Source organism: Schistocerca serialis, chromosome 1 (genome assembly GCF_023864345.2).
Source record: "Schistocerca serialis cubense isolate TAMUIC-IGC-003099 chromosome 1, iqSchSeri2.2, whole genome shotgun sequence".
NCBI classification, from domain to species: Eukaryota; Metazoa; Arthropoda; class Insecta; order Orthoptera; family Acrididae; genus Schistocerca; species Schistocerca serialis.
Window position 1 is genome coordinate 1,064,740,165 of NC_064638.1, and position 24,171 is coordinate 1,064,764,335.

At 39.3% G+C, this 24,171-nt stretch overlaps 1 protein-coding gene across 2 annotated transcripts in view; it reads left to right on the plus strand.

The window, feature by feature from the left end:
- The window catches only part of LOC126415753 (mitogen-activated protein kinase kinase kinase 4), a 212,394-nt gene that overhangs the window by 130,361 nt on the left and 57,862 nt on the right, over nucleotides 1-24,171 (plus strand). For both annotated transcript variants that reach the window (XM_050083454.1, XM_050083455.1), the window contains exons 15-16: nucleotides 6,035-6,196; nucleotides 22,061-22,276. In XM_050083454.1, the coding sequence (XP_049939411.1) occupies nucleotides 6,035-6,196; nucleotides 22,061-22,276 (378 nt within the window). The remainder of the gene's footprint in view (nucleotides 1-6,034; nucleotides 6,197-22,060; nucleotides 22,277-24,171) is intronic.

Below are 24,171 nucleotides of genomic sequence, written 5' to 3' on the forward strand. Positions count from 1 at the left end.
GGACGATAACGATTGACCTCATAGAGCAAGAGCCGTTGATGTTTTCTTGGAAACGGAAGATATTGCACATCTACATCTACATTTATACTCCGCAAGCCACCCAATGGTGTGTGGCGGAGGGCACTTTACGTGCCACTGTGATTACCTCCCTTTTCTGTTCCAGTCGCGTATGGTTCGTGGGAAGAACGACTGCCGGAAAGCCTCCGTGCGCGCTCGAATCTCTCTAATTTTACATTCGTGATCTTGTCGGGAGGTATAAGTAGGGGGAAGCAATATATTCGATACCTCATCCAGAAACGCACCCTCTCGAAACCTGGAGAGAAAAAGCTACACCGCGATGCAGAGCGCCTCTCCTGCAGAGTCTGCCACTTGAGTTTGCTAAACATCTCCATAATGCTATCACAGTTACCAAATAACCCTGTGACGAAACGCACTGCTCTTCTTTGGATCTTCTCTATCTCCTCCGTCAACCTGATCTGGTACGGATCCCACACTGATGAGCAATACTCAAGTATAGGTCGAACGAGTGTTTTGTAAGCCACCTCCTTTGTTGATGGACTACATTTTCTAAGGACTCTCCCAATGAATCTCAACCTGGTACCCGCCTTACCAACAATTAATTTTATATGATTATTCCACTTCAAATCGTTCCGTACGCATACTCCCAGATATTTTACAGAAGTAACTGCTACCAGTGTTTGTTCCGCTATCATGTAATCATACAATAAAGGATCCTTTATTCTATGTATTCGCAATACATTACATTTGTCTATGTTAAGGGTCAGTTGCCACTCCCTGCACCAAGTGCCTATCCGCTGCAGATCTTCCTGCATTTCGCTACAATTTTCTAATGCTGCAACTTCTCTGTATACTGCAGCATCATCCGCGAAAAGCCGCATGGCACTTCTGACACTATCTACTAGGTCATTTATATATATTGTGAAAAGCAGTTGTCCCATAACACTCCCCTGTGGCACGCCAGAGGTTACTTTAATGTCTGTAGACATCTCTCCATTGAGAAAACGTGCTGTGTTCTGTTTGCTAAAAACTCTTCAATCCAGCCACACAGCTGGTCTGATATTCCGTAGGCTCTTACTTTGTTTATCAGGCGACAGTGCAGAACTGTATCAAATGCCTTCCGGAAGTCAAGGAAAATAGCATCTACCTGGGAGCCTGTATCTAATATTTTCTGGGTCTCATGAACAAATAAAGCGAGTTGGGTCTCACACTATCGCTGTTTCTGGAATCCATGTTGATTCCTACAGAGTAGATTCTGGATTTCAAAAAACGACATGATACTCGAGCAAAAAACATGTTCTAAAATTCTACAACAGATCAACATCAGAGATATAGGTCTATAGTTTTGTGCATCTGCTCGACGACCCTTCCTGAAGACTGCGATTACCTGTGCTCTTTTCCAATCATTTGGAACCTTCCGTTCCTCTAGAGACTTGCGGTACACGGCTGTTAGGAGGGGGCAAGTTCTTTCGCGTACTCTGTGTAGACTCGAATTGGTATCCCGTCAGGTCCAGTGGACTTTCCTCTGTTGAGTGATTCCAGTTGCTTTTCTATTCCTTGGACACTTATTTCGATGTCAGCCATTTTTTTGTTTGTGCGAGGATTTAGAGAAGGAACTGCAGTGCGGTCTTCCTCTGTGAAGCAGCTTTGGAAAAAGGTGTTTAGTATTTCAGCTTTACGCGTGTTATCCTCTGTTTCAATGCCATCATCATCCCGGAGTGTCTGGATATGCTGTTTCGAGCCACTTACTGATTTAACGTAAGACCAGAACTTCCTAGGATTTTCTGTCAAGTTGGTACTTAGAATTTTACTTTCGAATTCACTGAACGCTTCACGCATAGCCTTCCTTATGCTAACTTTGACATCGTTTAGCTTCTATTTGTCTGGGAGTTTTTGGCTGCGTTTAAACTTGCAGTGAAGCTCTCTTTGCTTTCGCAGTAGTTTCCTAACTTTGTTGTTGAACCACGGTGGGTTTTTCCTAAACATCTGAGTGTCCCAGTCTATATCTGGTAAATTGAAATCTCCACCTAAGACTATAACATGCTGAGAAAATTTCTGTGAAATGTATTCCAAATTTTCTCTCAGTTGTTCTGCCATTAATGCTGCTGAGTCGGGAGGTCGGTAAAAGGAGCCAATTATTAACGTAGCTCGGTTGTTGAGTGTAACCTCCACCCATAATAATTCACAGGAACTATCCACTTCTACTTCACTACAGGATAAACTACTACTAACTACTAACCTAAAAAACCGCCCAGTCCACGCCACACAACCCCTGCTACCCGTGTAGCCACTTGCTGCGTGTAGTGCACATATGGCCCGACGTGCTTGCTCTCCCATTTTGAATCGAATAGAGCATGCCTGGGTTGCACTAGGAAGACAGGTTGCATCACTTCAGCATCCACTGACCACTCTACAAGACTTGTGAGCAGCTCTCCAGGAAGAATGGGCATTATTGCCTCAACCTGAGATTGGTGATATTCACAGCAGGTCTGTCATGTCAGGCCTTTATTGCTCCTAAAGATGGTCACACCCCATACTGAACACATTAACTAATTGTTGGAATCTGTGTGCAAATCTGTTAATTTGGAAAAAAATGAACATTTTTGTCTACCGTTATGCATATTGCAGTTGTTTACATTGGGTGTTTCTACTTTACTCTCACCTGTTTATACTATTTTGTGGCAAAATAAACCTTACAAAATCTCTGTTTGTTGTTTTAATTTTGGTCATCATTGTACGACATTGCTTTTTAACATGAAGAACAAGCACAGGCCAGGCTCGCTGCGTACACCAGGCCCAGCAGGAGACCAACATCCAATATACAATCTTGCAGAGCATAAACTTCAGGGCATTAACCAAACCAGCTGCAGACATCTGTTTATCAGCAAAGCCATCACAAGTGTCCTCTTTCTCCTCTCACTCTCTACTGTCATCATCAGCTTCATCCTTAGTGGCCCACAGATAAACCATCTTTCTGGCAGCAATCTCATAAATTTCAGACAGTGGAAGTGTTGCCAAGTTAGGTCTTACATTGGAACAGTGCCAACCCTGGCACAATCAGAGAAACTGCAATGCTAAGAAATTGTGGCAAGGTCCAGGAAGGTCTGCAGAGGATTGACTCTTGGTGCAGGAAGTGGTAATGTTTTTATCTGATTTTAAGAGGAGGTTTTTTTACCAGATTCAACATTCGAAAAATATAGGGTCATCTTATATTCGCAGATTACACAATTACTTCTGAGATCAACATTTTTAAATTGTTTAATAGATTAGTTTAGGGATTGTCTTACATTTACAGATGAAGCTTTGACTATTAAAATTCCATAAAAATTTACTTTGAACCGTCCCGTAAGGTAGAGCATAGCAAACAATACTTCCATTCAAATAGGCTTGAGATTTCCCAATAAGCCTTGCTCAACCAATTCTGTGAACGCTACCACGAGGGATATGCGAGAAACTGTCTACTAGTGACTACAACAGTCTAATGCTCTGCTTAAAAATTGACAATTTTTTGAAGCATCAGAGGAAATAACATTAAATTGTATCAATGTACAAACTTTTGTTGTTTTTGAACAGGTTTGTAATAAAAGTTATCATATATATGGATACCATATACATACATTTAGGCTGCTTTTTAAGTATAGGTAGCATTCAAAGGCGAAAATCTCCTTCAGAAACCTTACTTGATTCTAAACTGTATTTTATTTATGCATTAGTTGCTGTTATTACAAATGATGTGCAATCTCGAAGATGTTTCACTGTTGTTCCATAAAAACACGGGAGAACTGCCAAATATCAGTAACTTCCTGCCACGATATTTTGGCGCAGAATCTTCTGGCCATCTTCAATGAAGACTCTGCGCCAAAATATCGTGGCAAGAAGTTACTGATATCCGGCAGTTCTCCCGTGTTTTTATGGAACAATCAGTACGCCGGGAAAGCTTTAAACATCACATGTTTCACTGTTGCTCTAGAGCAGCACTATTGAACATTGCATAGTGCACAGTGAAACAAGCTTGGCTGTGAGTGAGGAGAAATTACTTCATCTTGCCAACCATGGGAATGTCTACTGCTGCGTACTTTGGCTTTTTATGAACATCTGTGACATTAAGCTGAATTTTGTCTGAATCCATTTGCATTCAGAATAAAATTTGACAAATATTCAACAGTAGTAGACATTTCTGCGGCATGTGCTAGAAGTCTAGATTGGGGCCAGTGGCATGCTTACATGTTTCATGCAGCAATGTTGTTGACAATCATCGTGATGTTTGACAGGAACAATTGGAGGTGTATTGGCTACTGGTTCCACACAGCCAATGAGAGAGTGGCAGGCAGACAATATGTTAGGAAGCAAGAGATGTTGTATCATTACCACATCAGTAAAAAAGCAAAATTTACTATGTTTTCGAGGGGGGGGGGGGGGGCAGCAGCTGTGTTCTCGAGCCCCACCAGAATCACAACCTCATAAATCACAACATATTCGGGAGAAACAGCCAAATATTTGTGACAATGAAGACATAAGATTCATAGATGTCTTGTTAGGATAATAACGATGATGATGAAAAATAGTGATACCACAGATGACAGTCAAAGTAAACAAAGAAGGCAGTGAAGTTAAAAATTAATGTGAAAAGTTTCATTTTGTTTATTTTATTTCTCCTTGTATTAAAAAGGTAGACAGTCAGTGAATGATATAAGTTTCAAATAGATGTATGTTAACAATTTAGGTAGAGAACATTTGTAATTTTGATCAGTCAGAATATGTAACATATTGCAGGTACATAGAGAAAAAGAGACCCAATATTATATGGTCACGTGCATCCAGAACAATCACTGAAAGCAGCTCCTTCCCTAAAACATGTAGGAGTATGCATATGGAGCAGTTTGAAGTGGAGCAACCTCATAAATTGATCACTGGTAAGGCAGATGCTAGATGGGGGTTCATTGGAAGAATCATCAGGAAAAACAGCCCATCAGCAAAGGAAGTAGCTCACAAAACACTTGTTTGACCAATACGTGAATACTGCTCATCAATCTGGGATTTGTACTAGATAGGATTGACAGAGGCATTAGAGACGATTCAAAGAAGAGCAACACATTTTATTACAGGTTCATTTAGTAAGTGCAAAAGCGTCGCGGAAATGCTCTGTCAACTCCAGTGGCAGATACGGCAAGAGAGATGTTCTGCAGCATGGTATGCTCTGTGTTAAAATTCTGAGTGTGCGTGTTCCTAGAAGAGTCAGCCAGTAATTTGCTTCCTCCTGTGTATGTATTGTATAAAGACCATGAAGATTAAATTAAAGAGATTCAATCCCACATGGAAGCTTGCCAGCAATTGTTCTTCCCGCAAACCATACATGACTGGAACAGGAAAAAGGGAAGTGACAGTGGTAGACAAAGTGCTCTCCGCCACACAGTAATGTGGTTTGCGATTGCATCAAGAAAATGAAAAATTTAGAGTTGAGAAAGGAGCTAGGAACGATGAGTTGAGTTCACTAGAAGGTTTACCTGCAGCTTTGGAAGAAGCCTTCATATCATTAAACTGCAATTATGCATAAATGAATCTTATCTGAAACACATTAGATTTCCAGGCCATCATTAGCTTAGGTTGAAATATTGAAAAGCGCTTGTATGGCAGTATTAAGCACAGTAAGACCAAAAAATGGACAATAAAATCAGTGTGCCAGTAAGAAAATGGTACAGGTTAGTTATGAAGGTATTGAAACAGTTGACACTTGTGTCCTGTACTTGTTAAAGTGATCAGAAGTTGTTTCACATGCAATAATGTTGAATAAATCATAGAACTATTACTATAGTCACAATTATTATTCAGATGATCCAAAACACACATTTTTTGTCTATTGGTTACAATTATATGTTTTCTCAGCTTGAATTAAACAGAGAGGCAACTTGTTCCATAATGTAGTCTGTATATTGATTTGTACTGTGTAATTGTGTGGAGATAGATGTTGTAATGTTATTTTACAGCTGAAATATAAACAAAACTGCGGATTTTGTAGGCACGTGCTGTTTCCCTCTGTTCTGACATTACTACTACTATACGACTTGTGGAAGATACTTGTGATGCTCATGACATGACTGACCTTGAGGAATGTGACCGATTACAAGTTCTGAATCGCTCAAGGGAAGTCTTACATTTTGGGTACAAATTCGGATTTGAGGTAAGCAATCTTCATTTGGTTTTTATTTTCTTTGAAGTAGTCAGAATCACCAACTTCAATAATGTTTATTGCACTTCAGTACGCCTTCTGTTGGTTACCATTCACTACATATTATTACTTCAGTAAAGGCAATTGCATACACCTTGCTGAATGATACCAGTGAACAGGTGTTTAAAGGATAATGTAGCAATGACTTGAAAATTTATGATTAATAATGTTTTGTGGCTGGGAAGTGTGCTCTTGATACATGTTTCATTTTTAATTTAAAACATTTCAGGAACTTTATGTAATGATATCTGCAAAAGAACAGACTGTCAAGCCTGGGATTAGAATTCTGTTTGCAACCTTTAACATTGTTAAATGCGAAAGAAAACTTGATTTATGTGTTGTGCAAGCAAGAATGTCCCAGTAGTTAGTCGCTTAAAAGTGAAACAGTTATTTGCTTAATGTCTATATTGAGCTCAGAATATTCTGTTCCAAGGGTAGCAAAGCCCGTAGCAAGGAATATATAACAAAGATCTGTAACAACATAACTATGTCAGCACGTCATCAGTGTGGCATTAATAGATTAACACAAACAGTTCATAAACAGGGTGTATATGACCTGGGACAGCCGGGAGATCAGGGAAAAACCCGGGAATTTTTTCCTCCAGGAGAAAACCGGGAAAAACCCGGGATATTTTTAGAATTCCGGGAATTTTTAATTGTTTTAGTTTTCAGTTAAATTTTTGTATTTTTGACTGGTAAGAACTGATACTCTAACAAAGGATGTTACTGTATGCCACTACTGCAGAATAATACTTCAACAATAAAACAAAAATGAGAGAAAAAAACGAAAATAACTTAAACTGCAAAGGAAATGCGTCATATACAACAATGACACACAGTGCTCATGCAAGCGTCTGCCAATTGAAAATGTGTCAAAGGCTTTAGGAAGACTATGCAGTGCTTCATAACAACAAATTGCCTCCATTGAGCGTGAAGTCGCAACTGTTTACATTAGATTTGTTTTAGCAGTTACGCACGGGCTCATGCGCATGCGCATTTGAGTCACGCTTGAGTAGTAGATTCTCCCGCTTCTGGCAACAGGAATGTGGCTGTTGGTTGTGCAAGCAGTCGCAACAAGCAGCTAGATGCTACCGGGAAAAGGGGGCGCCAAATTCATATTCTTGAAGAAAACAACTTGTTTCACAAAGCACCTAGCATCCAGCGCACGTTTGCCTATTGATTATTCATATCATTTTGAAACGCTCCTTGTTGGTTTTCGAACACATTTTAATTTTATTTCTGAATGAATCCTAAGTTGACTTTTGAATGTATGCATAGTGTATGTGATGTCTCTGTCAGGAGAATCCTCCTCGCATCCAGAAATAAACTTTCAGCAGGCAAAAGGGGACGGGGCTATACGAGCTGAGGGAGTAAAGCCGAATTGATGAATGCCAATCGCTGTCTGATTACGTGGTTGATTGGGTTTGCGAATGATCAGCGATGTTATAATTACTAGCGAAATCCATAGATTCAGACTACCAGAGTGGAAATAAACGACTGACAGGAATAACAGGTGAGAAAGATTACATATTATCTTCTCGGTGCATCCAAGAAAACGAAATTTTGACAGAAAATTTTTGGCCAGATCGCTACACTAGTAAGGACCAGTTGTACAGTCCCCGCCTAGCAGCCGCGTAAGTTCTATTCTGGAAGTAACGTGGAAAACGTGTTGTTTGAACAAGTAATAACACCTAACCGGAAAATAATCGTGGGATAACTAACGCTGTGATTCTGGCAGGATTAGTGAAGTTAATCGGCGAACAAATTTTGACAGTGGCAGCAATAGCTACAGAATTGGTGATGACAAGATTGTTTGTTAGAACGAGGAAGGAGAAGAAACGGGGACATCACACAAATTATGGAAGAATAAGACGATTCCAAATTTATATAAAAATTTCGTAATACTGCTTTCCATTCTCATGCTTGAGAAGCTGGTGTGTATGAATGAAATGTGAAAATAATTCATAACATAAAGCTTTGTGCTTGTAGTAGGCCTAATAGGCATTTGATATTGGTACATATTGGATTATATTCTGTCGTGTTATAAAAATGGCCATTTGTGCCAAAACAGTCTCGTTTATTTGGTGTGTTACAAAATTGCTGCCATATTAGAAAGGCCTATTTTGTTTTATCTAGCAATCAGTGACAAAATAGACGTAATCAGATCGAGAAACCACACCAGTCTTGGGTATTATTTGTATTAACAGCTTTTTCAGTATTAGATAACGACATTTAGATTTTTCATGTAGCAAAACGTTTGACGAACTTTGATGAGGTAATGTAAAGCTGTAGCAAGATTAGAGAGTAAAAAATGCTAGGAGCTAAGGTCTGAAGAAATATGTAATTTCCTGCTTATCTCTTGTCAGTATTGGTTTTATGTCACACAAAACAGCAAATTATTAGCTATTAGGCAATAAAGATTTCAGATTTTCTGAAGAGTTCTTGTTCTCTCCATTACAAATAATCCCATCCGCTATTAATTGTGAGATTTTTTTAAAGAGGGGCAGGCTGTCAAACCAGCCGACTGGGAGCAAGAGAGACGCCACAGGACATTTCAATTTCTACTCTCCTGACTATAGTTTGGACGTGCGGTAGAAAAATGCTTTATGAAGAGGCATACTTAAGACCAAATTATATGTCTTACATTTCCTCAAATACATATGTTTTATGTTTCAGACAGATGTGCGCTACAAGATGAACATATTTTGAAAATTCGATTTTTTTTAAATATTGACCCAGTTCGCAAATGTCGTAGATCCGGGGCTGATGCGCAGAGCAGTCTGAGCTATAGTGCGTAGTCTCCATGTGACCCGCGTATACGTTTAGTGATTTTGCTGTTTCCCCTTCGTTTATTCTCACGTCAAATGAAAACAAAACGGATATCTGTGGCTGGGCGCTATCAAGTGAATTAAAACACATTCACATAATTACGGAAGGTTGAAATATGTCATTAGTTTCAGATTTTATTTTATTTCCACCTTTCTGACAGTCAAAAATTAACCGCCTTGCATAACAATGAAGTTATTTTTGTCTGTTTGCTAAAGAAATTAGGCTTTTGTTAACCTTTTCTGCAGAGGCAGTCAATGTATTTGAAATGAAATGTTTAATTCCACAGTACTGGCTAGTTTCAACTGTTTGCTGCATTTCAAGTGCACGTTTTCATTTTCTAGCACGTGTGGCATTATGCCATCAAAAGACCCAAACGTGATATAATACAGTACTGGTGCTCCAAGAAAATTTACATCCCGAAAACCACACTGAAAAGAAGCTTAATATCAGGTCGAGGTCTATTTCATTGGGAATCTGGACATGCGAATGTGCCCTTTAAGTATGCACTTTAAATGTGCACATTTTAATATTGTTCATGAAATTCCAATGCTCTTGCAGTATCCTCTGATGTCTTGTTTCTTTTATGACATAATGTGTGATCTTTCAATATTTTACACGTAGTTACATACGTGCTTCCTATGTCATGATAGCTACTCAAGCGCGGTGTCGCCTGTTACCTGCGCTCTCTGGCAACTGCTGAAACAAACCAATTTTTAACAGGTCGCGGGAAAATATTGCGAATGGTGGTTTGAAAAGTGTTACTTTCAAAGTAAATATACTTTTACATAAGTTGAGCTATGTGCAAGAATATACCATGGATTTATTAAATCACAGAGTATTTGACTCTCATTTAAAAATCAACTCTTTAATGACGAGCCATTTAGAAGAATTTCGAACCCTGAAGATCGGACATTTATGTCATTATTAAAAATTTTACTGGCACATTTGTGTGATGTGTATCTTAAAGTGTAACACACGCAAAAAAGGTCAACAGTATATGCGAAAGCTTAGCTTCTCTTGCAGCTTGAGACCACTGTTATAAGTGAAAGCTTTTCTTTTCTTGTAGCAGCACTATGTATATTAATTTAAACTATTAACTTTCCCTGTTTGTGTGTTTGTGCTACTTAATAGTGATGTTGCTGTTGGCTGGCTACATCACGTGTCCTATTCTCTGAATAACCGCTGTCACCGGCTGGCGAGATCACGTGACGTGAGCTACGAACAGCTTACAAAAGCACATCGAAATCTCGATTTCAAGGATTCGGAAAGTAACATGCGGTGTTTGGTGGAATTCTCGAGACAACATACAGCACTTCTTATTAAATAAAACAGTATAAAACCATAACCATTCAAAGGATTGATAAGGGAAAATATACTGTCACCCGGGAGAAAGTGTATTTTTAACCGGGAAATCCAGAAATTTTTTTCCCTTGTCCACGTATACACCCTGATAAAGAACTGAACAGACATCTTGAGGCACGGTACCATTCTTGTGCAGCATTCAGCCAATAGTTTAATTTGTAATTAGACATAAACTATTGTTAATAATTTCCACAACATGATCATAAGAAAGCTGGAGGAATGTAAAACAGTATGGACCGGGTAATTTGAGTAACAACAACTTTTAAATTATTTTGGAGCTTATGTGCCTGCTAGTTTGTGCTGAAATCAAATGTGATTTTGATGTTTATTTGATAACAGTGAGCATTATTTTCATTTGCAATAGCATGAAAGTAATTAAGATTCATTATGTTTTCAAGAAAACCAGTTATCTTAAAATAAAATAATATACAAAAAACAAATGATTTACCCATATTTGCACAAGTTGGTTTCTGACAAAATATACAAGTCAAGTTAACAAACATAATTTTACTCTCTTAGTCTAATCCTGTACAAATGAAAGTGGAAGGAAATTATTAATTAAAATTTTATTTGTGGTTGTGTTCCACCAGTCTCCAGTCTCGCCAAAACAAAATAAACTGAGGGATAGGAGATGAAAGGAATGAATGAACGAATGAATGAAGGAAAGCTCCTCTCAAGTAGCAGTCAACCTGTAAGCCCTTAATACAAATATTGTTTGGTAGGCCATACACTGGAAAACAAAATAATCATATTAAGTAGCATTATCATATTGGTTTTTCTTGTAAGAATTGATCATAATTGTTTTACTATGCGTGACTGGGACAAAACAATAGCAATGCGTATATTTGAGTGGCATCTGTCCTGGCTGTTGATATACTTTCCGGGATGTGAGGTCGTGGTCCAAGAACTTTTCTGCTCCTTACGTTTCGTCCAGCGCAGTCCTGGACGAAACGTAAGGAGCAGAAAAGTTCTTGGACCACGACCTCACATCCTGGAAAGTATATCAACAGCCATGTCACCCGGTCGTGAAAGCCTTCTTTCTACAAGGCATCTGTCCTGTCGGACATATTCAACAGAACAGACACCACTCGTGATGACGCGGCTAGGCATACATTTATATGAAATAGAGAATAGTGAGAGAAAGGTAGGGGATGGGTGGGAATTTGTGACTTCCAGCTGCACAAGGCATTGTGGTAATGCAATGGTGAAAGTTGTAAATTTGTGCCAAATGGACACAAGTGGCCCATTCTCTGTTTCATATCATAATTGTAGCATTTAGCTTGATTGTTGACATGCTTGTGAAGTGGAAACATTTGTATAGAACCTTGTGTACTGATATCTATGCAATGTGTAGTTTTTACTATAGGTATGCAGTCACTTCTATGAAGTCTTTAGATATCTCATTTAAACAGTTTTGTGTGGTGTAATGTTAATGAATGGACTATAACAATTTCATCTGTGAAAATAATATTGATTGTTGAGATTTATTGTACTAGTCATTGACAATTAGCAGAAGCTCTTCAGTTAGTTTGTGCACCATCTCGCTGTAAATGAATACAGATGTTAAGTAGTATGGGTAAATTGCTTCAGTATAACATCAGCAGTAAATCACAGAGAGTTAGTGAAGTCATTTAATTACCTTGCCATGTCCATTCGGTGATGTAAAATGGACCAACTACGATAATGAGGAAGTAACGTAGAGGTGTTTTTGTCATCTACCCTAAAATATTTTTCATCTATTTAAACATACATACATACATACTGAAAAATGAAAATGATCAAAGTTGGGGCCTGCTGTTCCTAATGAGATATTATATGTGCAAACAAAGCTGGTACTTGGTGTGGTGTCTTATGGGAGTGACCATGAAGGCATTTCCCATTTACAGTCGCTCTCATCATCCACCGTGCCAAATGCAACTTTGTTTGCGTGAATATTACTTGGCCCGTAAGAGAGTACTGCAGAAATGGTCATTAAACTTTGGAGGTATAACTTACAGAATAAGCATTGGACAGTACAATGAAGGTTTTGTATTTATGAGAGCATTTACTGTTCAGTTGGTGCAAAGCTGTTGTTTAGGTAAAAATGTTTGTATGGTTTAGGCTAGACCCCCTTTTGATCAGTGCTCTTCTGTTGTTGGGATTTTCATTCTAAATATTGGTTTGATACAGCTCTCCATGCTAGTTTATCCTGTGCAAGCCTTTTATCTTTGCATAACTACTACAACCAACATCCTTTTGAACCTGCTTGCTTTAGTCATGCCTTGGTCTCCCTCTACAATTTTTACCCCTCATATGTCCCTTCATTACCAAATTGACAATTTTGTTATGCCTTGGAATGTGTCCTATCCTCCGATCTCCTCTTTGAGTCAGTTTGTGCCTTAAATTTCTTTACTCCTCAGTTTAATGCAGTACCTCTCGTTAGTTATTGGAGCTACTCATATACACTCCTGGAAATGGAAAAAAGAACACATTGACACCGGTGTGTCAGACCCACCATACTTGCTCCGGACACTGCGAGAGGGCTGTACAAGCAATGATCACACGCACGGCACAGCGGACACACCAGGAACCGCGGTGTTGGCCGTCGAATGGCGCTAGCTGCACAGCATTTGTGCACCGCCGCCGTCAGTGTTAGCCAGTTTGCCGTGGCATACGGAGCTCCATCGCAGTCTTTAACACTGGTAGCATGCCGCGACAGCGTGGACGTGAACCGTATGTGCAGTTGACGGACTTTGAGCGAGGGCGTATAGTGGGCATGCGGGAGGCCGGGTGGACGTACCACCGAATTGCTCAACACGTGGGGCGTGAGGTCTCCGCAGTACATCGATGTTGTCGCCAGTGGTCGGCGGAAGGTGCACGTGCCCGTCGACCTGGGACCGGACCGCAGCGACGCACGGATGCACGCCAAGACCTTAGGATCCTACGCAGTGCCGTAGGGGACCGCACCGCCACTTCCCAGCAAATTAGGGACACTGTTGCTCCTGGGGTATCGGCGAGGACCATTCGCAACCGTCTCCATGAAGCTGGGCTACGGTCCCGCACACCGTTAGGCCGTCTCCCGCTCACGCTCCAACATCGTGCAGCCCGCCTCCAGTGGTGTCGCGACAGGCGTGAATGGAGGGACGAATGGAGACGTGCCGTCTTCAGCGACGAGAGTCGCTTCTGCCTTAGTGCCAATGATGGTTGTATGCGTGTTTGGCGCCGTGCAGGTGAGCGCCACAATCAGGACTGCATACGACCGAGGCACACAGGGCCAACACCCGGCATCATGGTGTGGGGAGCGATCTCCTACACTGGCCGTACACCACTGGTGATCGTCGAGGGGACACTGAATAGTGCACGGTACATCCAAACCGTCATCGAACCCATCGTTCTACCATTCCTAGACCGGCAAGGGAACTTGCTGTTCCAACAGGACAATGCACGTCCGCATGTATCCCGTGCCACCCAACGTGCTCTAGAAGGTGTAAGTCAACTACCCTGGCCAGCAAGATCTCCGGATCTGTCCCCCATTGAGCATGTTTGGGACTGGATGAAGCGTCGTCTCACGCGGTCTGCACGTCCAGCACGAACGCTGGTCCAACTGAGGCGCCAGGTGGAAATGGCATGGCAAGCCGTTCCACAGGACTACATCCAGCATCTCTACGATCGTCTCCATGGGAGAATAGCAGCCTGCATTGCTGCGAAAGGTGGATATACACTGTACTAGTGCCGACATTGTGCATGCTCTGTTGCCTGTGTCTATGTGCCTGTGGTTCTGTCAGTGTGATCATGTGATGTATCTGACCCCAGGAATGTGTCAATAAAGTTTCCCCTTCCTGGGACAATGAATTCACGGTGTTCTTATTTCAATTTCCAGGAGTGTAGTTTCCAGCATAGTTTGTAGCACTACATTTAAAAGTTTCTGTCCTCTTCTCGTCTCAACTGTTTGTTGCTTATGTTTCACTACCATACAAGGCTACACCCTATTATCCTCAGGAGGAACTTTGAGGTATTTTGATTTATATTCAGTGTTAACAAATTCCTCTTTTCCAGAAATGATTTTCTTGCCAAATTCTGTGTACATTTAATATCCTTCCTTGTTCAGCCATCATCATTTATTTTTCTGCCCAAATGGCAAAATTCATATACTACTTTTAGTGTCTCATTTCACAATCAAATTCCATCAGCTTCACCCAGTTTAATTTGACTATATTCCATTACCCTCAGTTTAAATTTGTGGATGTTCATCTTTTGACCTCTATTCAAGACACTATCCATTATGTTCAACTGCTCTTCAAAGTTTTTTTGCCATCTCTAAGAGAATTGAGATGTCACAGACAAAACCAGCGTTCTATTATGTATTATGCAGAGATTATAATAAGAGATATGAAGGTGTACACAGAAGTGCTCAGACCATTGCTCTTACTCCTCAGCATCTGCAAATGCGTAAATAATTTTCCTCCACGACATACCTGGTGATGCCTGTTGATATGTGACTAAGGATGTAAGTGTAATGTGCTGGAGGCCCGCAATTCCAGTAGAAAACTTCTTGGTGTGCCCTTTTACCATTAAACTTTATGATTGAGATACTGTAGCAATTATAGCTCTGGATTCATTTTTAGGAGGTGCAAGATTCATATCAGAGTTACTTCACTTTGATTTACTGTATTTACGCAATTACTAGTGAATATAATGTGACTGGACAAGTAAAGTATCTACTCAACAAGAGGCAGCAGAACAACACACGCAAATAAAAAAAAAAAAAAAAAGGTTTTAATGAATGGGCGAGAATTTCTCACCAGAATAGAAGCCTATCTGATACAAAAAAATGATTGTAAAAGAAAGAAAAATTGGTAGGTAAAGTCATGGAAAGAGACAGAATCTTATAAAAAGTGGACAAACTTTCCTGTACCACTCTCAAATATAGTGAGGAAAAATGACTGTCTGTAAACCTCCATATGAGGCCTAATTTCTAGTATCTTTATCTTCGTGGCCCATAGGCACAATGTATGTAGACGGCAGTAGAATCATTCAGCAGTCAGCTTCAATTGCTGCTTCTCTAAGTTTTGTCAGTAGTGTTTTTCCTTATGTAACCCTTTTGTGAGTCTTTGTCATCATCTGTCTTGGTCAAACTGTCATCTGTTTTCTACTCCTTTGTGCTAGTCCGTTCATTTATTTCTCTCTACCATCCAGATTAATCAACACTTCACCCCCGCATCTTTTCTAGTACTGATTTCATTGCGCATAGATGGGTCCATTGTTATTTACATATACAAATTTGCCTATAACGATTTGTTTATTTTTCACTACACTGCAGGATGTTCTCCCAATTGCTTCTTGTCAATTAATTTGTATATTTGACAGCTATTTTCTTTCCCACCCTCCACTTACCTTGTTTATACATTTTTTCACATTTTTATGTATTTGTTTTCCACCAAACCAGTATGATAAATTTTTTCTGCCATTTCCTACATTACTTTCTTTGCCAAGAAAAGTAGTTTCCATTTTCTTGTATGTTTTCCAGGTTTTGTAAGATTTTGTCTTTTTTTCACGACTCTCTGTAATGATTTTTTCTCCAATCATTTTTTCGCATCATGTAGGCCACTTCTCTGGTGAGAAATTCTTGTTTTATGTGTGTGTCCCCAGCCGCTGCTTAGTGAGTAGATTTCTTTTATCCTTTCAATTACATTATATTGTCAATAATTAATTGTTTTTGATTATAAGAGGAAGTATTTTCCCAAATTTGTCATTTGAAAAATACAATGTCAGCTAATATTCTCAGATTGAACTATTGCTGCATATATCAATATTTTTACATTGGTTAATTGGGTGTATAGGAATTGTTTTACATTTACAGATGAAGCTTTGACTATTGAGGTCACAAGCAGAATAATTTTGAGGAATTTGGAAGGGCGGGGATGGACAAATGATAGTCAAGTTTGAACAGGCTCATGATTTCCCAATATACTGTTGCGCTCAAAACAATATCGACGTTGCTCAATCAATCACATGACACTTCTAGGTGGTGTTGGTGCAAAGGATATGTGAGGAACTATGAACTAGCCACTACAGCTCTCTCTCCTGCTTAAAAAATATGACAGTTTTGTGAAACACAGAAGGAAATAGTATTAAATTCTATTATCTTACAAGCTCTTAAGACAGGGGCCGGTGGTGTACCAAGATTGTTTTGTGCTGCAATGTTTTCGAACAGGTTTGCAATAAGAGTTCTCTTACATGTGTGGATACCATACTGGGCATCTGTTCAATGCTTTAAGTAAAGATAAGATTCAAAAGTAAAGATGTTGCCCTTCAAAAACCATTACTTGATTCTGTATCAATATTTTATTTTATTATGAGAGACTGCAATGAGTTACGAAGTGGACTGTGAATGAGAAATTCAATCGCTGTTCACAGTATTAGAATACTGGATTAAAATGTTACCAGCCTGTAATGAGGGCATGATGGTGACATTAAGGTGAAGCAAGAGGTAAAATTAATCCTGAATGAAATATCTAACAGAAGAAATAAATCATGTTAAACTGACTATAATTGTTGTTGCAAGAAAAAATTACAGCGGCGAGACCCATCATGGAGATAGTACCAACAGCCATCAGTAGATCACAGGACGAGCAAAAGTTTGAAAATTGGGCCGAATCATGATTGCAGTCTTTTTTTTTATGTATTAGCTGCTGCTGTTACGTATCACTTGCACCCTAAAAGATACTGCAACCTGTGTTTCACAGTAGGTCGAGCACAGCACTACAGAGGGGTAATAGTGATACCACTGTGGCTGAGAACTAGGGTAAGTGCAGGATGGGGAGTAGTGAGTGGGCAACAAATTAAATTACGCTGTCAAATATAGCAATCTATACTGTGTGCTTTGGCATTGTAGGAACATCTATCATGTTTAAACTGCAGTTTACCTGACTCCATTTGTAGTCAGAACTGCATTGACTTTAAAATTGGACAAATGCTCAACAATAGTATTTATTTCTGCAGGAGACAGTAAAAGCCTAGATAGTGGTGGTGTACTAAACTGTTTCGTGCTGCAGTGGTGTCAGTGCTCACCGTGACACATGACAGGAAAAAAAGGGTGTGTGTTAGCTGCTAGTTCCATGCAGCTGTCCACCTGCTTAGCTGAGTGGTAACATGTTTGTCTCTCATGCAGTGGGCTCGGGTTTGATTCCCGGCCAGGTTGGAGATTTTCTCCGCCCGTGAGCTGGGTGTTGTGTTGTCCTCATCATCATTTCATCCTCATCACCAGCATTCAAGTTGCCCAATGTGGCGTCAACTTTAATAAGACTTGCACTCAGCAGCTGAACTTCACCGGATGTGGCCTCCCGGCCAACAATGCCACACGCTCATTTCATTCCCATGCAGCTAATGAGAGAGAACAGCTGGCATACAATATGTTGGGAAGTAAGAGACATTGTAACATTCTCACATCAGTATTGAAGTGAAATGTGATACTGTATAACCCTGCTTTTACATTCCCGGAATTAACATTTTTCCAGCGTTAACGACATTTCTCATGGCTCCCGTCAAATATCCTATATCCACAATCTTAATTCGTACTCAAATTTGTGTCAACGTATTTATAATTTTCCTGTGATTTACGCTTTGTGAAAAAATGTTCGTGGAGAAAAACTGGCATAAAGTGATGCTGGCATGACATCAGCCATTAAGTACTGTTTACAAACATTACATAGTTAAGTTTCTTGACACCAGGATGCCCTGCTCATTGGATTTGGAGTGGAGAATGTGTAAAGGTTGGAGCAATTCGTGCAGTATCTCCTGCCACTGCCAAGCTCTACTTGGTGTCGTGGCTGATGGGAGTAGCTAGAACCCCACTTACATGGTGCTCCCAAAATCAAATTTTGTAAACCAATTTCCCAATACTGCTTCTGGGTGGTCAAGATTCATTCGAATAAAGATATCGTGACCAATCACAACCATTTCCAAACAATCTCTATTGCACATGTGCAATTTGATGATTGTTGTACAGTTGTGTGATTATTGTGATCATTGCCACACCTTTGTTGAATAGTATTTAGCGTGTGTCATTGTTTAGCCACTTCTAGCACTAGTTCACACCTTCACTCACTTCGCATTGCTAAAATGTTTCTGCTCTAAACAGAGCACCAATTACGGCTTTTTCATACTGGACAAAACTTGTTTCGAAAAAGTGTTTCAAGAAATTATTCTCCTTGTCAGATACAGTATTTATGTTATGTATTTTTTGTGACGTTACTCAACCAAATAATGCAAGAGACGCAGATCAACATATATGCAACTGCCACACAAAATATTTACATAAATATTTGTATTTTACAATGAGAAATTCTCAAAACACATTGAGCTAAGCATGAAAAAATACATAATTGTGCAGTGTTTAATTATTTAGATATTAAATGGCAGCTGCAAGCTTGCCAAAAACATCGAATATGATGTATGAAATTGAGTCAAACAGACAGTTATCAGTTTCCATTACGTCAGTGGTTATTATTTGATAATAAACCTTTGTCCAGTAATAATAAAGTCCTTGACAAGTATTTCGATGCCTTTTATGTACATGAAGTGCAAAAATGCAAGGGGGCATCCTATACCTAACTTTTACATCTTAAAATGTTATTTCCCACATTTTACATTTTCCCACGTGTTACACCATTTTTTTTGGAGTCCCTGGAAAAGTGTAAAAGTGGGGTTTCACCATATGTATTCAGATAAAAACAGCTGTGTTCTTGCATCCCACAGTAATCACAATCTCAGACATTGTAATATATTTGGCAAAAGACCTAATTATTTGTGACAATGAAGATATAAATTTCACAGCAGTGTTAGGAGTGACAGTACAAACAAAGGGCTTAGCAACCAAAAAAGATAGAAAAGAAAATGGTCCACAGATTAATGCAAACCATTTCTGTTTGTTTATTGTATTTGTCCTTGTATTACCAAAATGTAGAGAATCAACAAATGACATAAATTTAGAATAGGTATAATGTTATCTTTTTAGGCAGATAATTTGTCAGTAAAAAAAAAAGTAAAGTTTTCTCAAGGAGCCTCTTAAAAAAATGAGAGAGAGAGAGCGGAGGGGGGGGGGGGGGGGGGGGGGGGGAGTAGGTTTCTTATATTCAGGGTTGTCTTGTACTTGGGTAAACATGGTAGGTTTTCGTTGATGTCCCTACATTATTGCAGGTGAATGCCATTATGGTTCTTTCAGAACGGTCCTTGTTGATTCCTCCTACCGGTCTCCCAAATCTGAGCTGGTGTTCTCTTTATAATAACTGATAAGGGGCACTAAGCTCACTCTAACACTTTCTTCCGTCAAACAGGTTATTTAGGAAACACTGATATTTCAGAAGTAGATATGAGGAGGAGAGTTGTTTGATTCTGTACCATAATCTGTTTATTTAAGGGAAAAATACAAAATGATAGTCATAACTTTTTTTTAAAATAATTTTCTGGTTATTATAAGAGTACAAAGTTCCACTTTGAAGTAACACACACCTGTAGCAGAAAGATGCTTGTCCTTTAAATTTAATGTACTACCTTTGCAGAATTATGGAAGTGAATCTATAAATTTGTTAGGATTTTTACTCTTTTTGTTACTAAAATGTTACACCACAGTGTACATTTAAAAAATGAAAGGATAATTTATCAGTTTTATTGATTGTTGAGCTCCATAGCTGTCGATTATATTAATTTAAGAAATACAGCAACCAACCACTCTTTTATGTATTTTTTTATTATACCAATATGCCTTTTGAGATTTCACCCACCTTCAGTTGGCATAATATATGTTTAGTCTTCAGTTATAAGTCATTAAAACATCGACGCAGTTTGAATGCTGCAGTTGGCCTGTGCAAATTAACAGTTTTCTTTAGCTCCTATATGTGGTGAGCTTTTTTATTTAAAATACAGGGTGATTCAAAAAGAATACCACAACTTTAAAAATGTGTATTTAATGAAAGAAACATAATATAACCTTCTGTTATACATCATTACAAAGAGTATTTAAAAAGGTTTTTTTTTTCACTCAAAAACAAGTTCAGAGATGTTCAATATGGCCCCCTCCAGACACTCAAGCAATATCAACCCGATACTCCAACTCGTTCCACACTCTCTGTAGCATATCAGGCGTAACAGTTTGGATAGCTGCTGTTATTTCTTGTTTCGAATCATCAATGGTGGCTGGGAGAGGTGGCCGAAACACCATATCCTTAACATACCCCCATAAGAAAAAATCGCAGGGGGTAAGATCAGGGCTTCTTGGAGGCCAGTGATGAAGTGCTCTGTCACGGGCTGCCTGGCGGCCGATCCATCGCCTCGGGATAAGGTTTCATAACTAGCCTTTTTCGTAGGACTCTCCATACAGTTGATTGTGGAATTTGCAGCTCTCTGCTAGCTCTGCGAGTCGATTTTCCTGGGCTGCGAACAAATGCTTGCTGGATGCGTGCTACATTTTCATCACTCGTTCTCGGCCGTCCAGAACTTTTCCCTTTGCACAAACACCCATTCTCTGTAAACTGTTTATACCAACGTTTAATACACCACTTATCAGGAGGTTTAACACCATACTTCATTCGAAATGCACGCTGAACAACTGTCGTCGATTCACTTCTGCCGTACTCAATAACACAAAAAGCTTTCTGTTGAGCGGTCGCCATCTTAGCATCAACTGACGTTGACGCCTAGTCAACAACGCCTCAAGCGAACAAATGTACAACTAAATGAAACTTTATAGCTCCCTTAATTCACCGACAGATAGTGCTTAGCTCTGCCTTTTGTCGTTGCAGAGTTTTAAATTCCTAAAGTTGTGGTATTCTTTTTGAATCACCCTGTATATTACTGGTTGAAAGTAAATCTAACCATTAATATATTACAAATATAAAAACTTCTGAAGCCTAGTATTGGTATATTTCTTAATACAATACAATAAAATAAAGGATGTTCTACTCTTGAGACTAATGTGAAACCTATTACATATGATACGTTAAACAGCTAAATTTTTTTACTGCATGTAGATTACTGAAACTTTAAGACCATTTTACTGTTTACCAAAATTCAGTGATTCTTCCACTGTTGTGGTTAGCATGTATTCAGTGATCCGATATACATGATTAGAACACTGTAAATGTGTAGAGCTAGATGAACACTATTACACCAGACAGATCCCTTTAAATGACCTCATTATGTAATTGGTTTCAAATTTTGTATTTTTTGTTTATTTTAAAATGATGTTTGCACATATTAACCAAAAGGAAAAAATAAAACATAATTCAATTAACACAGTTGCTTGTGAATACACAGATTTTTCTGGCATAATAAATGTTGCTGCTTTTCACGGGTACGCCACCATACTTCATTACCCTGACGACACCATGCCGCCACTTCAGGTGGGATTGCAGGTGCTCAATCATGCTGGCATGATTGTGAACCTGCAATCTCACTGAAAGATGGTGGTCAGTTGGGACATCGAAGTATTGTCTCATCAGGAAAATGAAATCTGGCTGCTTATCATGAAGAACATCAACACAGTTGCTTGTTTGCTGTGAGGAGCTTAAGTTCCAGTACCTGGTATTTGCCCTTTTCCTGTAATCACGTCAAAAATTAATTGTAACTGTTTTACTATTTGTCTTTCAGTATCACAAAGAAGTCTGTCGTTTAGTAACAGGTGAAGTGAGAACAGAACTATCACATGGCCTGATCTGTTTTGCCCAGCAGTGGATGAAGTTTGTCAGAGAACGGTGTGAAAGAGGAAGAGGCCTTCGACCACGGTGGGCAAACCAGGGTCTTGATTTTTTGATGACTGTATGTGAACCTGAAAACACACAGTATCTTTCTGACAATGATTTTGATGTGAGTATTTCTGTACTACTGTTATTAATGTCTTTGTTGTTGTGGTTGTTGCTGTGATCTTCAGTCCAGAGACTGGTTTGATGCAGCTCTCCCTGCTACTCTATCCTGTGCAAGCGTCTTTATCTCCAAGTAACTACTGCAACCTACATCCTTCTGAATCTGCTTAGCGTATTCATCTCTTGATCTCTTATGATTTTTACCCTCCACGCTTCCCTCCAGTACTAAATTGGTGATCCCTTGATGCCTCAGAATGTGTCCTATCAACTGGTACCTTCTTCTAGTCAAGTTGTGCCACAAATTTCTCTTCTCCCCAATTCTACTCAGTACCTCCTCATTAGTTACATGATCTACCCGTCTAATCTTCAGCAGTCTTCTGTAGCACCACATTTTGCAAGCATCTATTCTCTTCTTGTCTACATTATTTATTGTCCATGTTCCACTTCCATACATGGCTACACTCCACACAAATACTTTGAGAAAAGACTTCCTGACACTTAAATCTATACTCAGTGTTAATGCCTCTTCTTGAGAAATGCTATCCTTGCCATAGCCAGTCTACATTTTATATCCTCTCTGGTTTGACTATTATCCGTTATTTTGCTCCCCAAATAGCAAAACTCATCTACTACTCTGAGTGTGTCATTTCCTAATCTAATTCTCTCAGCATCACCTGATATAATTCGACCACATTCCATTATCCTCGTTTTACTCTTGTTTATGTTCATCTGCTCCTTTCAACACACTGTCCATTCCATTCAACTGCTCTTCCAGGTCCCTTACTGTCTCTGACAGAATTACAATGTCATCAGCAAACCTCAAAGTTTGTATTTCTTCTCCATGGATTTTACTTCCTAATCCAAATTTTTCTTTTGTTTCATTTACTGCTTGCTCAGTATACTGATTGAATAACATTGAGGATAGGCTACAACCCTGTCTCACTCCCTTCTCAACCATTGCTTCTCTTTCATGCCCTTCAACTCGTATAACTGCTACCTGCATTCTTTACAAATTTTAAATAGCCTTTCGCTCCCTGTGTTTGACCCCTGCCACCTTCAGAATTTGAAGGAGAGTATTCCAGTCAACATTTTCAAAGCCTTCTCTAAGTCTACAAATGCGAGAAATGTAGGTTTGCCTTTCCTCAATCTATCATCTGAGATAAGTCGTAGGGTCAGCATTGCCTCACGTGTTCCGACATTTATATGGAATCCAAACTGATCTTTCCTGAGGTCGGCTTCTACCAGTTTTTCCATTTGTTTGTAAAGAATTTGTGTTATTATTTTGCAATCATGACTTATTAAACTGATAGTTGGGTAGTTTCACACTTGTGAACACCTGCTTCCTTTGGGCTTGGAATTATTATATTGCTTCATTTACTGCATTTTTATATTTTCTGTTGTGTAGTTTCACACTTGTCAACACCTGCTTTGGGCTTGGAATTATTATATTGCTTCATTTACTGCATTTTTATATTTTCTCCTTTCATTGATTAAATTCAGTATCCCTTCTGTCACCCAAGGATTTGTAGCCCTCTCCTTTTTTCCTGCTTGATCCTCTGCTGCCTCCACTGTTTCATCTCTCAAAGCTACCCATTCTTTTTCTACTGTATTTATTCCCCCTGTTCTTGTCAATCGTTCCTTAATGCTCTCTCTGAAACTCTCTACAACCTCTGGTTCTTTCAGCTTATCCAGGTCCCACCTCCTTAAATTCCCACTTTTTTTTCAGTTTTAATCTACAATAACCAATAAATTTTGGTCAGTGCCCACATCTGCCCCTGGAAATGTCTTAAAATTTAAAACCTGGTTCCTAAATCTCTGGCTTACCATTATATAATCTATCTTAAACCTTCCAGTGTCTCCAGGCCTCTTCCACATATACGAAGTGTTAGCAATGATTGG